This window comes from Ambystoma mexicanum, chromosome 6p (assembly GCF_040938575.1).
Source record: "Ambystoma mexicanum isolate Mex_15411 chromosome 6p, UKY_AmexF1_1, whole genome shotgun sequence".
Classification (NCBI taxonomy): domain Eukaryota; kingdom Metazoa; phylum Chordata; class Amphibia; order Caudata; family Ambystomatidae; genus Ambystoma; species Ambystoma mexicanum.
The window spans coordinates 1,314,235,865-1,314,249,504 of record NC_090935.1 but is presented as its reverse complement, the minus strand read 5'-3'; the positions used below and the strand labels follow the sequence as shown (position 1 = coordinate 1,314,249,504).

Below are 13,640 nucleotides of genomic sequence, written 5' to 3'. Positions count from 1 at the left end.
GGATCTGTTTCCGTCCATGAAGAAGCAGGGGAGGGGGGGGGGCACTTAGTGAACATGTTCAGACTTGCCTCCAGCCCTGTAGGTGCGGCTACTACTGGGGTTGTTGCTGGGGCTGATGGTGATACTGGTGATGATGATGGACCTGGGAGCCATGATGGGGCTGGGGTGAGGAGGATGACTTAGCAGGAGGAGGTGTAGGAGGAACCTGAAAGACAGGTAGGAATGTGCGACACTGGGGGTCTGAGTTTCGTGGAGGAGCCTGAGTAGGTGGCGAAGGAGACTATGAGTTGTGTTGGAGACAGTGCGGCCCTGCAAGTGCTGCAAGGGTCAGGAGGAGTCCCTCAACCCAATTAGGGTGCCAGGCAAGCTCAGGAGTTCCCCTGGAAGTGCATTTAGGGCAAAAGTAATGCCCCTCTTTCCCATCATCCTCTTGGGCCTGGGATTAATTCAAGGTGCAGCGCTGAAGCTAAAATGATGGGCTCCTTGTGCAAGGCGATTATCAGGAGGGTGCAAATATCTGCCACCCATTCACTATGCACCCCAACCCTCCTAAACCACCTGAAACACTGGGAAAGGCACGAACCTTTGCACCCCAAATCCAGTGAAGATGTGGAGGCTGTTCTTACGGAAGGGACCTTGCGGACAGCGCGTGACTTAAGCATCATTAGCACAAGCGTGTCCTTGCCTTGAGACTGCCATGCACACACAGTGATGGGGCATGCCCACAGCTGGCACAGATCAATTCCTGGTAGCATTCGAGTGTGTGTGTGTGTGTGTGTCCCAGTACCCCAAACATCAGGGACATGAAGAACACCGTGCAGCAGCTGGGAACATCCGGACTAGCGTGTGGGTACATCATTGGCCAGGGAGAAATGTTGGAGGAGTAGAGATTGGCCAGTTGGCTACAGCATTATTTGACGCTCCACCTCAAGTTAATTTCAATTGTTGGCAATGTTGCTGTTTTGACACAGGCAATAAGAGGAACTGTCAATGCACATACAGTGTGTGGCGGTCGGCTGTTCATGTTGTTTTGGCTTCAACTTTCACTTGTTTAAAAAAACCTGAACAGATCTAAATATTAAAACTAAAATGTAAAAAAAAATAAAAAAGACATGTTTTGGGAATCAGAGTAGAACTTCAAAGAACCAGGGTTTTTATTCCGGAATTGGGCAAGACATGTGGATAGGAATGGATCATAGGACATTCAATGGAATCTTTCACTATTGTCTCTTTCCCCTTCTTGATACGTGGTGCACCTATCACTTCTCTGGGAGAGACCCTATAAACAGGGACAGTTCTATTTCCAGACACAACAAACACTACTAAGAAATAGTTCAGATTTTGATCAGGGAATAGTTATCCCCAGATCGGCTGCACCTCCACCCTTTTCTGTTTTGGACACCCATCGACTGAGTAGCATCACCCGGGCCCCTCTCATAACTCTGCCTCACTGGTGCAAACAAGTGGTGACACTGAAAGCACCAGCCATAGAAACCACTGTTGGAATGTTTGGGCTACTTGTAGCTTGTATAGCTGAGCTTCTTGTCACTCTGTACTGTTCTGCTAGCCACAAGGTGCACACCCACAGCAATTGCAGTGGCAGCTGTTTCTGCGGTAAACTCTGCAGCGTTTCCATGACTTCCTCTAGCTCGTTCTCCCACATTTGGCCGCTGGCTCAAAGGCCACCTTAATTGGTTTTGCTTTTTGTATCACACACCCCAGGCCATGCCAGCACTGGCAGTGTGTGTTTGCAAAGCTAGGTAGTGCTGCATATTCTTGGATCTGGCTTCATCTTCTGAAGCAAGCTGCAATGTGACTGCTTGTGCAGTCTAGTTGCCTGGCATAAATTCCCTCCCTGCCCTCAAGCAGATGGTGGTTTGTGTCAGGCACACTGTCAACCTGCCACTAATGCCACAGCCCTTTCACTACCCTCCCATGCAAACAATGTTTCCAGAGAGTGCACAAAAAACGTTCCATTCCCCAAAGTATCAGCAAAATGAAATGTGTGTATGCAAGCGGCCGTTCAGTCAGGCCACCACAGCATAAATTGCTCCTCGGTCCCCTTCCTGATGCGGTTGAGGAAGGATAGCTCAGGGGCAACGCATTTGTCTTGGAAGAGAGGCAACATAGGTTCGAATCCTGATCCTGCACTTATTATAATAATTAATTTTCTTTTTTAAAGGTGGTGTGCTGCATTCCACACCAAGTCCACCTGCCACCAATGCCACTGCCTGATGACCACCAGCCTGAAAAATAACCATCAAAAACCTTTCCCTTCCCCCGCAGCAGCAGCAGCAGCAGCAAACATCAAGAGCTGCTATTTGAGCTAGTGTGCTATGATATCTTCAGCCAAGTGTTGGGGCTTATTCAGTCAAGCCTCTCTAGCGTAAATACCTCCTCCGTCTTTCTCAGGCAGGTGGTGTATTGTGCCACACACCCAATCTACCTGCCACTAATGCCAGAGCCGAATCATCACCATCATCACCCTTCAAAATCTCCATGTTGTGGTCACGAAATTCAAGTTGTTGGGTGTGATCTGGTGTGCTATTATGTATTCTGTCATTTGTGAGTGCATGCTGTTCAATGACACCCCTCCAGTACAAAATATGATGAAGGGCCTGGCCTGGCTAGCCTGCCTTTCTGTCAAGTACAGGTATTTTTTTTAAAATGTTTGCCAAACATACAAAAATAAAATGATATTCTGTTGAGCACTGCCTGACATCACTCTACCCGAGAATCCTGCTCTCAAATAAAGCTTCACTTTCCTTTACATTCCCTCATCCTTTCTCTCTCCCTCTGTCTCCCTCTCCCTCTCACTCTCTCCCTCTCTCTCGCTCTGCCTCTCTCTTTAAATACATTCGATGCAAATTAGGCATTTATGTTTTGTCAACAGCCCCAACGGCCCTTTCTAAATTAAAACGCGGAAGCTCTCAAACAGCAAAAGACGCCAACCTCACCCATTTCTTAAAGATTCCCAGTAACTGCTGAAACTCAATTGCACAAATGTCTTAAAGGTTTGTGTAGTTTGGAGATTATCGAATATTGTGAGAATCAGATAATTGTGGGTTAAGACAAATATATTCACCTAGACCAGAAAATAAAGGGAAGGGCTATTCATGATGCCGGCAGAGTAAAGGGAGTTGTGGTCGTCTGGGTTGTGATGAAGCCCCTCGCCTGGTTCTGAAGACCAAGAGTAGGGTTCGGGGGCTGGCGCATCCCCGAGCCAGCAGATCTTGGGCCGGAGTGCAGTATGTGAAGGATGCCCGATTCACCCTCCCTTCGTCTCGATCGCAGGGCTGGAGGCAGTAACAGAAACTCAGGGCAGTACAGTCCTGTTGGTCTTGACCCTCCCCAGTCCCACAACGGGTAAGTGCAGGATGGTCCTGGTGAACGTGACCCCTTCCTGCCCCCCAGTAGTTGAGCGCATGACACTCAGAGGAACCATGATCCTGTCTAACAGAAAGGGCTAGAAGATCTCTTTAGGCACACCCAAAGTCCTAGAGAGTGCAAACCAACACTTCCGATTGGCCATAGTCCATTTCAATCACCAGACAATAGTAACATTTACTGAGGTACTGTTAGAAACCGAACAAGTTGCTCTGCAAGCTCTGGTGAACTGATTACGATACAGTGTTGTGAGGTCACGTCTCTCTGCATGTTTCTCTGCAATATCAGAAGAGCCACTCTTGCAAGCCCCAGAGGCCCATGCTTGATGCAATGTTGGTACTTTACAGCTTTCTGAATGCAGGGTTTCCAGTGTGGGAAAAAAAATACTGATTCGTTGTCTTCCAGCAGAGTTATCCCTCTCTGGAGAGGGTTTAAACAGCTTGCCAAAACCTTTTGTAGCTTGACTTTTACCATTAAGAAAGAAGAGGCCTGGGTGCTGCACACATAGCACAAGATAGTGATAGGAAAAGGAAACTTACATCCAAGATGTGGAAAGGCCTGATGAAAGCAGGGTCCCGGCCCTTAAGCCAAAGTGAGCTAGGTGCAGCAACGAATCCGACCCCTCCCCAAATTACAGGACTTGAGTGCAGCCCCTCACCAAAGGCTCACCCCAGGGGGAGACTGGAGAGCACTTTAAATGCCAGAGACCCAGTCAGTCCAATGTGGTTTGCATGGGCGGCTGGAGAATGCAGGGAGTTGGAGAAAGAGGAGGCTTGAGTGATGGAAGAGGTTGGAGAGGTGGCAGCAGCAGAGAGCAGTAGGAAGTGGTAAGAGCTAAGAGAGAAATGGAGGTCATGGTAAGATTAAGGCTGCAAGAGGTGAGGGTGATAACATCAATAGGTGAAGGTGTTATTGAGGATGGGATAACAGCAGCCAGCGGAGGAGATGCAGACGAGTTGGTGAGGATAACATCAGGATGCAAATGTGGCATAGAGGACGAGGAGGAGGGTATAACATCTGCAAATGGATGTGCTATGTAAGAAGTGGTGGTAGTATCATTTGAAGGTAAAGTGGGGGTAGAGGAGGAGGAGGAACTGGTACCATCAAGCGAAGAGGAGGTGGGAAGATCGGATATGGAGGTGGTTCTAGGGAGGAGGAGGTGTACAGTTCTACCGTCAGTCATAGCAGGAAGGTTCCGGGGGTGCCAGATCAACCATAAACAGGAACAGGAGGTGGGAGGAGGAACGAGAGTCAGCCATGGAAGATAAACACTGATCAGAGAAGCAAAAGGGAAAGAAACATGAGGATCATCGGGCAGGGCAGACCAAAAGGACTACCTCTTCTGCTCTCTAACCCAGCTTCTCCTGTTGAACTACCCTCTCCCTTGCTAACCAGTCTATGTACTAGAGTCAGTCTTTGGGTACAGGGCCTCGAAAAGCATGCAACTAGTCCATCACTTGAAGGGTTCGAAAACCCTTGGGCCCGCAACACCAAGGGAACTGAATAGGGGCAAAGGAACCTCTTTGTACTACAAGGACTGAGAAGGACAACAAAGGGACATGTGAACAATTGGTGTGGTTGGTTGACAGACCTTTTAGCGGCGCTGATTCTAATTAGTAGATTGATTTCCCAGTGATTAGGTTTGTGAAGGTTCTTGATGCTGCAGAGATGGGTAACAGTCAACCATGAGTTTTGGGTGGGTACAAACCTATGCAAGAGATCCAGGAAAACGGTATATAACGAGCGCGTATAGACAGCTGTGCAGTATATTGAGACAGCATGAACTGAACTGTTTTTATGCTACTTACACAGCCACATATATCATATCTGATAAGTACAAACTTCTGTTTCAACATGATGACATTGACTCCGGTTCATGGCAATACAGCGAAAAAAGCCACTGCCTTCTAGCTGAAGGGGCCTGGTTGGCCTGGTATGACCTGGAAGGAAATTGTGGATCTTCGCAAAGGTGGAAAGGAGCAGTTAAAATTGAGGAGAAGAACCATTGTGACCTTTTTGATTTTGGGAAGAACCAGTTTGTACTTTAAGTTGGGCCCTTTTTGTAATTCAATAAATAAATGTCTGAACGTGAATCTATGGTCTTAGCATACTGCTTGATTCCGGGCAGTTCTGAGGCAGGGTGGGGAAAGGGAGGGGGAGTATCATTGATTCACCACCATGCCAGGCACAAAATGATACATAAAAAAAATCAAGAAAAAAAGCTATAATCAAAATACAAGCATTGCAATTCGGTTAAATGTAGGGCAAAGTACGACATTTCCAGAGACAAACATAGGATTAAAACAGGGGTGTGTACTTGGACCAATACTTTATAACTTATTTACTGCAGATATGGAAAAAGTATTTATTGAAATGAAAAATGTCCCACCTAGTGTTAACGGGGCGAAGATACCTATGTTGGCTTACGCTGATGACATAGTTATATTCGATCGTACCCAGATCGGGTTGCAGAGGTCATTAAATTATTTTGCAAAATACGCAGTAAAGAATGAAATGGTGATAAATATAAACATAACAAAAACACTGCGGCTAAGTCAAAAGAATATCGGAAAGAAGAAAAAATGTACTTGGCAGATCCATGATTCTTCCCTGGCAAACGTCGCCGAGTATATTTACCTGGCTTTCTTCATAACAGCAAGCACTACTGGGACATGCCACTATGAGAAAGTTTGGGACAAAGTTTGGAAGAAGTGGTTAGCGATAAAGCACTGCATAAGCCATAAAGGGGATAACCACATAGAGGACCTAGTAGAAATATACAGAATAAGCATAATACCTACTATAATGTACAGATTGGCTGCATTGAACGCTGACCGGATTGATTGGCTAGAGTCCCTGGAAGGTAAAATCCTTCGTTCTATTATAAATATTACGAGATCAGTACCAGTGGAAGTGCTTTATTTGGAGTATGGGGTGACTTCTTTGCAAACTACATGGCAAATACAAAGAACATTGTTATATGCAAAATTTAAAGGTTGCAATGGCGATTCAAACTACCTGTATAGGCTGATGCGAAAATCACTAGATAAACAGTCTAAAACAGTTTTGTGACATCACTTAGAGAATCAGCAGTAAGATTTATTGCACTACTGAATCTAGATTCGGAAATATTAGAACAATACCCCAATGTGGAGAATAAAATAAAAACGAAAGGAAAGGATTGGGACATGGTAAACAACGTTGAAACTCTTAATACGAAGATGCAATATCAGGATCTAGTCTGACTGGGTTGGCAAAGACATACACCGTCTCTCTATCTGACAGTGCTATCCAGCATTGAGCTCAAGCGCTTTATATTACAGCTGTGTATGAATGTTCTGCAAACAAGGGAATTTACAGGAGCATGGTTAGATATCCTGTACGCAGAAAGATTATGCAGATGTTGTAATGGAGGGATGGAGATTAGTCACCATATCTTGACAAGATGTAAATCTCTAATGCCTAGGTACATACAAGGTTATGGAAATATTTTGAATAACGTGGAAGATAGCTTAGGAGATCAATTTTGGTCATACTTCTGTGATAGCAAGCACAGCAGCATATCACATATGGAAGGAGATACAATGATGAAAAATTAACTGAAACAGCTTGATTTCTATATGGTGATTGTGTCAAAAGGATGTACGCTGTTGTAAATAAGAGTTATTTTACATGCGATGGAACACGTTTGAATTTTATTATTTGATGAAATACGTTAGAACCAAGTATATTTTATAATTCTTTTGATATGAAATGTGCTTAAACCTTTCATGAATTAAACTAAATGCACAATAAAAAATAAAAATAAAAAATAAAATTGCAAAATTGAATGCAATAAATGTTTAAAATGTTTCGAATATTTCCACAAAAATAATTTAGAAGGCTCTGGTCAGAGCAGACTCTTGCATTCCATGGCTTTCTAACATGGCCTATAACTATGAACCCTCATTGCAGACAGGACACTGTCAACTGACAGCTGTGTGCTGTGCAAAGCACATGACACTGACGTGTGCAGTCAGTCATTCTTTAAGATGCATTGACTGTTGGTGTTCCTCTCTCTTGTGTTTTGCAGAATCAAAGAAGCTGCGAATCAACCAAGAAGGGAGTACCAGCCAAAGCCGCGCATGAGCCTGGAGCTTGCTACAGCCGACAGCCCGCACAATGGGGGCCTCTCCAATGCCAGCACTCCTAAACCATCAGGTACGCATTCCCCCACGGGTGCCTCTGATACGGCACCCTGCTTACTCTGTGCTTCTGAATTCTGTGGCCAAATCCTTGCAATTGGGAGTGTTCCAAATTCTTTCTTCATTTCCAATGTTTGAGCTGATTCGGATTTGCCGAGACACATATTAGAAGAGCAATGTTGCGCATCCGCTTAACATGAGCCATGCCTCCTACGACACATTCCTTTCATATCCGTTGTCATTGCGTGGTCAGATTACACCCATTATTAACTGTTGTTGGTTACTTCTAGTGATTTAAGTGGTGCTTTGCGTATTTGGGGCAGAAGAAATCACTGATTTTCAGACCCTGGACAGAATGGCAGATATGGAGTAAAATCAGGCACTGACTTTCCGCTCGCAGTGTGAAAATCACATTTGATGCGAAAATTGCTACTTTTGAGATTTTTTTAAATGTTCATGAACATTTTTTACCCATTTTGGAGGCACACAATGTTTTGCCTCAATTGCCTCCGAATTGGCCGAAACGTTTGCACACCCAATGTAAAAAGTAGCTAGGAGGCTCCCAAGACATTTGTACCACCTGAGGAAGTGGTATTGGGGTGGGGGGGATTTCAATAATCCGACAATTCCTCTGAAATGTGTCCCCACCTAATTGGCCATCATGGGGCATGCGTATGGAAACGCAGACCCCTGAAACTGGGACAGCTGGCCTGCTCTTCTTACATTCCCTGTTAAGCTTCCACAGCCACTCCTGCCAAAACTCCAATAATTAAATAAATAGCACGCGCATTAACTCATCTGCAGCAATGCCAGCATCGCCGAAATGCAATAAAGCCTCCGTCTCCTGGGCTGTTCAGGAGGATTATCCATTTTCATATTCGGTAGTCAAAAAAACAAGATAATCGCTGCCAAGCTTTCTTAGTATTCCTCCGCGTGGCACTCATTAGAATGAAACAAGTGCCTAAACTGCTAATGAGATTATATTGCGCTCAATACTGCAGGGTCGGTTTCTCTGAAATCATGGGTAAGAGGTTCCTTTGTATGCCTTCTCTTCCTCCTGTGCAACGGTAAGGCACAGTCCTCTTGTTCAATGGCTGTTCTCTGGCAATCAATCACTTGGGGTTCAGAAGTGCATGACAAGTGCATTAATACACGGATGGCGTGTGACAGCAATTCATATAATGTTCCCGCTAATGAACGTTGTCCCTTTCATTTCATGTGCGTGCAGCTGATTTAAGCCTTAACACCAATAAACCCAGAAACTCCTGGTCATTAGGTGCCCGGAACCCGACTTAATGGCCTAAGTTAAGCAAGGGCATTCAGGAGGACTTTGGCAGCTAATGCCCAGGAATTCCTGCTCCACTGAGTACTTGGGCATTCAGTACCTGTGGGTGCATGGAGCCATTCAAAAAGAAAAGGAGAGAAGGAGGCCAAGGGTCCCGCTGTGTCGCTGCTGTAGTGCAGAGCCAAGTATGGGGAATTTGATGGCATGTGTTGAGCTAGTAACTCTATATTAAGAGACCACACGCCACATGGGGGGGTTCGTCCAGTTGAAGCACACCACAAGAGAACATTTATTTTGTTCAAGCTAGCCCTCCAAATGGCTCATTTAGAGCCCCTTGTAAGCCAAGAACCAGGACGGGGTACCGAAAGAATATTTGTATTAATAAATTCAATGAGTATTTGCTCCAAATGACACACCATCTTCTCTGTGGCACAAAACAAAGCGTAGTGTGGCGAGAGAGTGTGCTGTCTACTGCAGTGTGCGCAGCCTGTGAAGGTAACGGGCGCATTCTAAATGACGGTGAATTGCCTTGGGCGGCTTCGTTGATTCATGAACTAGAGCGACCTCCTTTCAGCGTTCTGTGTGAGCTGGTACAGTGTGTCCCCAGTTTAGCCATAAAGATTAAGGCGGAGAGTGGCAGTCCTGCAGTCATGGCTGTCGTGACTGGACTGACTGCCTCCCCTCTGAATCCTCTAGAGGAAGACAATGGGCGTCTAAAAATCTGCGTCCTCGCCCACACCTCGATAAACCCCCTCAAGAAGATATTCAAAACTCACTAAGCGCATCAGCATCCACCATCAAACCTGCTAAAATTGCTGGAAACAAAGTGGGAAAGAAAGTCTTCAAACTACCAACACGGACTTCAAATAAAAGCCTGTGGCCTGTTTTAAATGGCTCTCAACTGATCCCCCCCTTTGAAACCAACTGAGGAGCTTGAGAGGCCGACATATGTTCTCATCAAATAAACATGGACATTACTCTTAGACCAACAAACACGGCCCCACCCGCTATGTGTCTCCCTGCTCGCTTACCGGCTGGCCCCGAAGGGGGTGCTGTGTCTGCAGTTGAGGAGCAGACCTCTTGTGGGTCCAGGTCCGTGTCCTGGTCCTTTCCAATGGAAATGGAGAACCGAAGTCGGCCGGAGATCCCTCCAGACTCGTTGGGCTTTCTCGCCTGCACTGGCATGGATGCACCCCGAGGCTCGGCAGAGGCGGCAGCCAGAGATTTGAAAACATGCCTGGCCGCCGCGGAGCCAGTAGGCTGCGACGCACCCACAGCCCCCCGCACTATCCTCGCCCTCGTCCACGCGGAAGGTGGGGGCGCAGAGCCGCGGGAGTCGTGTGTGGAGCTGAGGGAAGAGCCCCGGCTCTCGCCTGCTGCGGACACCGAGTGTCTGCTGCACACCCTCCCTGCAACGTCATCGGAGCTGGAGCTCTCTGGCACCTTTGAAGATCCGTGCCACGCCTCCCAGAGGCGCAACCTCCACAAAACAAAAAAACGAGCACAACGAACCCTAAAAAACATCCGCACCAAGTGCAAACGACGTCTCAAAGAAAAAGAAAGACACACCAAAAACAAAACAGATTTTGAAAAAACCCTAAAAGCACCAAAAAATACTACAAGCCTGAATTTGGTCATAGCCAAAGGCAGAACCTTAAATGAAAAAATGACGTGAACAAAACTTTCTCCATTATCGACGTTGACAAAGTTCTTTAAAAAGAAAAAGCAAAACGGGGTAAGCTGCACAGGCGTATTGCATGAGCTCACGGACTCTGAATTACTGGACTCAGTAAACACAGAAAAACTGATGAAAATGAGAAGACCACACCGATACCTTCAAAAACCACTTTACCCCCCACAGAAAAGAAAGCCCCTCTTCCTATCAATCAGGAAAGTGGTTCTATACCAGTTCAAACAATCAGCACAGTGATTCCCGATGACTTTATCTTTGGCCAAACTTCATTCTTACCTCAAATCCCAGCCCCTTCAGCGCCTCCACTGATCATCCCCTCAACTCCGCCAGCAAGTGAGCTACAACATGCTACGGAGCCTGAGACCGCATCGACCGCTGCGCAAAACAAGAAACAAATAGCTGTCCCATCCTCCCCCTCAATGTCATCACTACTCTTTCCAGCTTCACAGGACATAACAGCTCCATCACTTACTTCACCAATCGAACAACGAAGCTTACAACAATAGGAGACAGAGGAGCAAAGAGAATCTAACAAAACTGGTCACACAGATCGACCACCCCAGGACCATAGAGATAAAAGGAAATCGCATCACGACCAGGATCCACGCTACGACAGATCGAGTTTCTACATTCCCTCCACTCCTACACGTGGATCAAATCGAAAACTTTCTGCAGCTACTAATGAAATACCTCCAAAGAAGCCAGACCTATTTTCATATATGTCGGCACTAACAATTGCCTTGGTTCCCTTCACCAAACTCTACGAATCATTACACGACACACTAAAAGATCATACAGTTCTCCAAGCTATGATTCATACGAAACTCCTCTTTCTTGAAGGCCATGTTACGGCTCAAAAAGACGGGAAAAAAATATCGTGCACAAATATGGCTGACATAAAAGCACGCCTTCAGACAATAGAATCTACCTTGAATCTTCTAGAAAAACGATCAACAGAAAATGGATCAGCTATTCCAACTAGCGACCCTGCATTAATCATTGATTTGGCAGCCGGAAACCCACATAAAAACATCTCAGCTCAAAAAACGAATCTGATCTCCAAAAAAACTCAGCTCCAATCCCAACCTACAAATGGATCAATCACCAATATCGTCCTAATAATCGACAACGAAGAAAACAGAAGCAAAGCGGCACAAGATGCAACAGAGCAACCCTACTCAATCTTTGACTCAACAAGATCCAAAAATCCAAATAACCTCCCTGCTTCAGAAGCTGCTAACAAAATCCCTCTTCCAAAATAAAAAAACCTACCAACTTGGCTCCTATACCTGCAGCAATACCTGTGAGACAACAGACCTCTCAAAGTAAACTACCTCAACAGATCCGTGACCCAATGAGTCCTCAACCTTCACTCACAAACCAAGTCACCAGGAGCTCACCGATAACAACTGAGGACTTCCTGTTAAATTTGGACTTGGTGAATCTCAGAGCATTCGGACGCAACCTCTGGCACGGGCACTTCGTCTCAGCCGCAGAAAGAAAATACCAGCCCTCCTATACTGGATTCACATATTAAGGATCCAGCGGTCAACACCAATCCTAAAAAAATAGAAAACTCACCGACTTTCCTAACCCTTGAAGAACGCCGACAGAAGATTGAACGTTCGGCAGCTAACAAACAAAAAACAGAACCAAGTAAGACCTATATATACGGCCCAGACTCGTCAGTATAAAAGATGATCAAAAAAGAAGAAAACTGAGAACAGAAAGATATAACAGTATTCAACCAGAGCGCTCAAATGAACCAAACACACTGATCGCTGCAAAATACTCTCCTAAATCATCACAGAGAAGTTGTAAACGAAGAAACAGCTCAAGACAAACCGCTGCCTATCCTATTCGACATCAACCCCCACAACAAATACACAATACAACACTACTAAATCCGAAAACCTGACGGTGAAATGGACCCTCAAGCTGGACCAAACGAAAGACAACAGAGACAAAGTCATACTAAATAGAAGAGGAGTCTTGACCTTGATGCATCTTATTCCAAAGTTGAATCAAATCAGACGATTTGAGGATTGTCGAACCAAGTCACTACCACAGAAGAGCAATGTGCCATCTTCATATCACCTCAAGATGAATCAAAAACAAATTAATAGATCGAGAGAGAGACTTCTGAAAGCCTGGGGTACCACCGGTCACAACAGAGAAACACCCCTGAACACTCAAGTTCCAAAAACACGGAACCCACACCGAAAAAGACACAAAATAATAGCAGAATTGCTCTTTATTCAAGACCTAAATACAATACAAATGTCAGTCCACACGAACATAGACCTTCATATCGACACACCTCAGGAACTGCACACCAAGATTCAAAAATGTTACCATCAAGACAGAGTCCAGCTTCACCTCAATCTACTCAAACTTCAACCAGACCAGATGACGCTATCAAAGAAGACCCGGAAGCAAAAATAATTTTTCGGAAAGAACGACAAGACCAGCACAGGAACCTTACCAAAACCATTCATCCAGCAAAAGACCTACTTCCAACACCCAGCATCAAAAATTCGACTTCATCTAGCTTTTGGGTATGGCTCCCAAAGGCACTGGCAACGCGCCGCTCAAAATAGCAACTCATGGACAGGTCCAATCTTCGAGACTCGACGAATACACAAAAGAGCGCCCCTCATGACCTTAAACTTGGATCATGGAACACTGGAGGATTTAGGCACCTAACCTCACCCAGCGATGTAAATCTGGGATCAGTTCATCTGTGGTGCTTCCAGGAAACATGGCTGACCACTCGACGGCTTGACCTCCGTCTGGCTCCGGCATCAAAACGCCCAGTTGGTCGACCATCTTCGGGCCTGCTGAATGCATGCGGTATGAACAGTGGCCTGGCAATAACAGACATTATTGTCTCAAATTACTCATTACTCGTATTACTGCTAACATGGAAACTTTCCTCTCCTGACGAGGCATCTCATCAGACGATTCCTGTCGCAGTACTAAACGTCTACTGGAACCCCGCTCCAATTGACCAACAAAGTTTTTTGGCCCTAATTGAAACCACTGTTGATGAAGTACGAACCACCCATAATACCTACCACATCATAATATG

At 45.6% G+C, this 13,640-nt stretch overlaps 1 protein-coding gene across 3 annotated transcripts in view; it reads left to right on the top strand.

The window, feature by feature from the left end:
* Positions 1–13,640, top strand: part of SH3GL2 (SH3 domain containing GRB2 like 2, endophilin A1) — an 830,288-nt gene that overhangs the window by 796,798 nt on the left and 19,850 nt on the right. For all 3 annotated transcript variants that reach the window (XM_069625975.1, XM_069625974.1, XM_069625976.1), the window contains one exon: positions 7,460–7,587. In XM_069625975.1, coding sequence (XP_069482076.1) covers positions 7,460–7,587 — 128 coding nt within the window. The remainder of the gene's footprint in view (positions 1–7,459; positions 7,588–13,640) is intronic.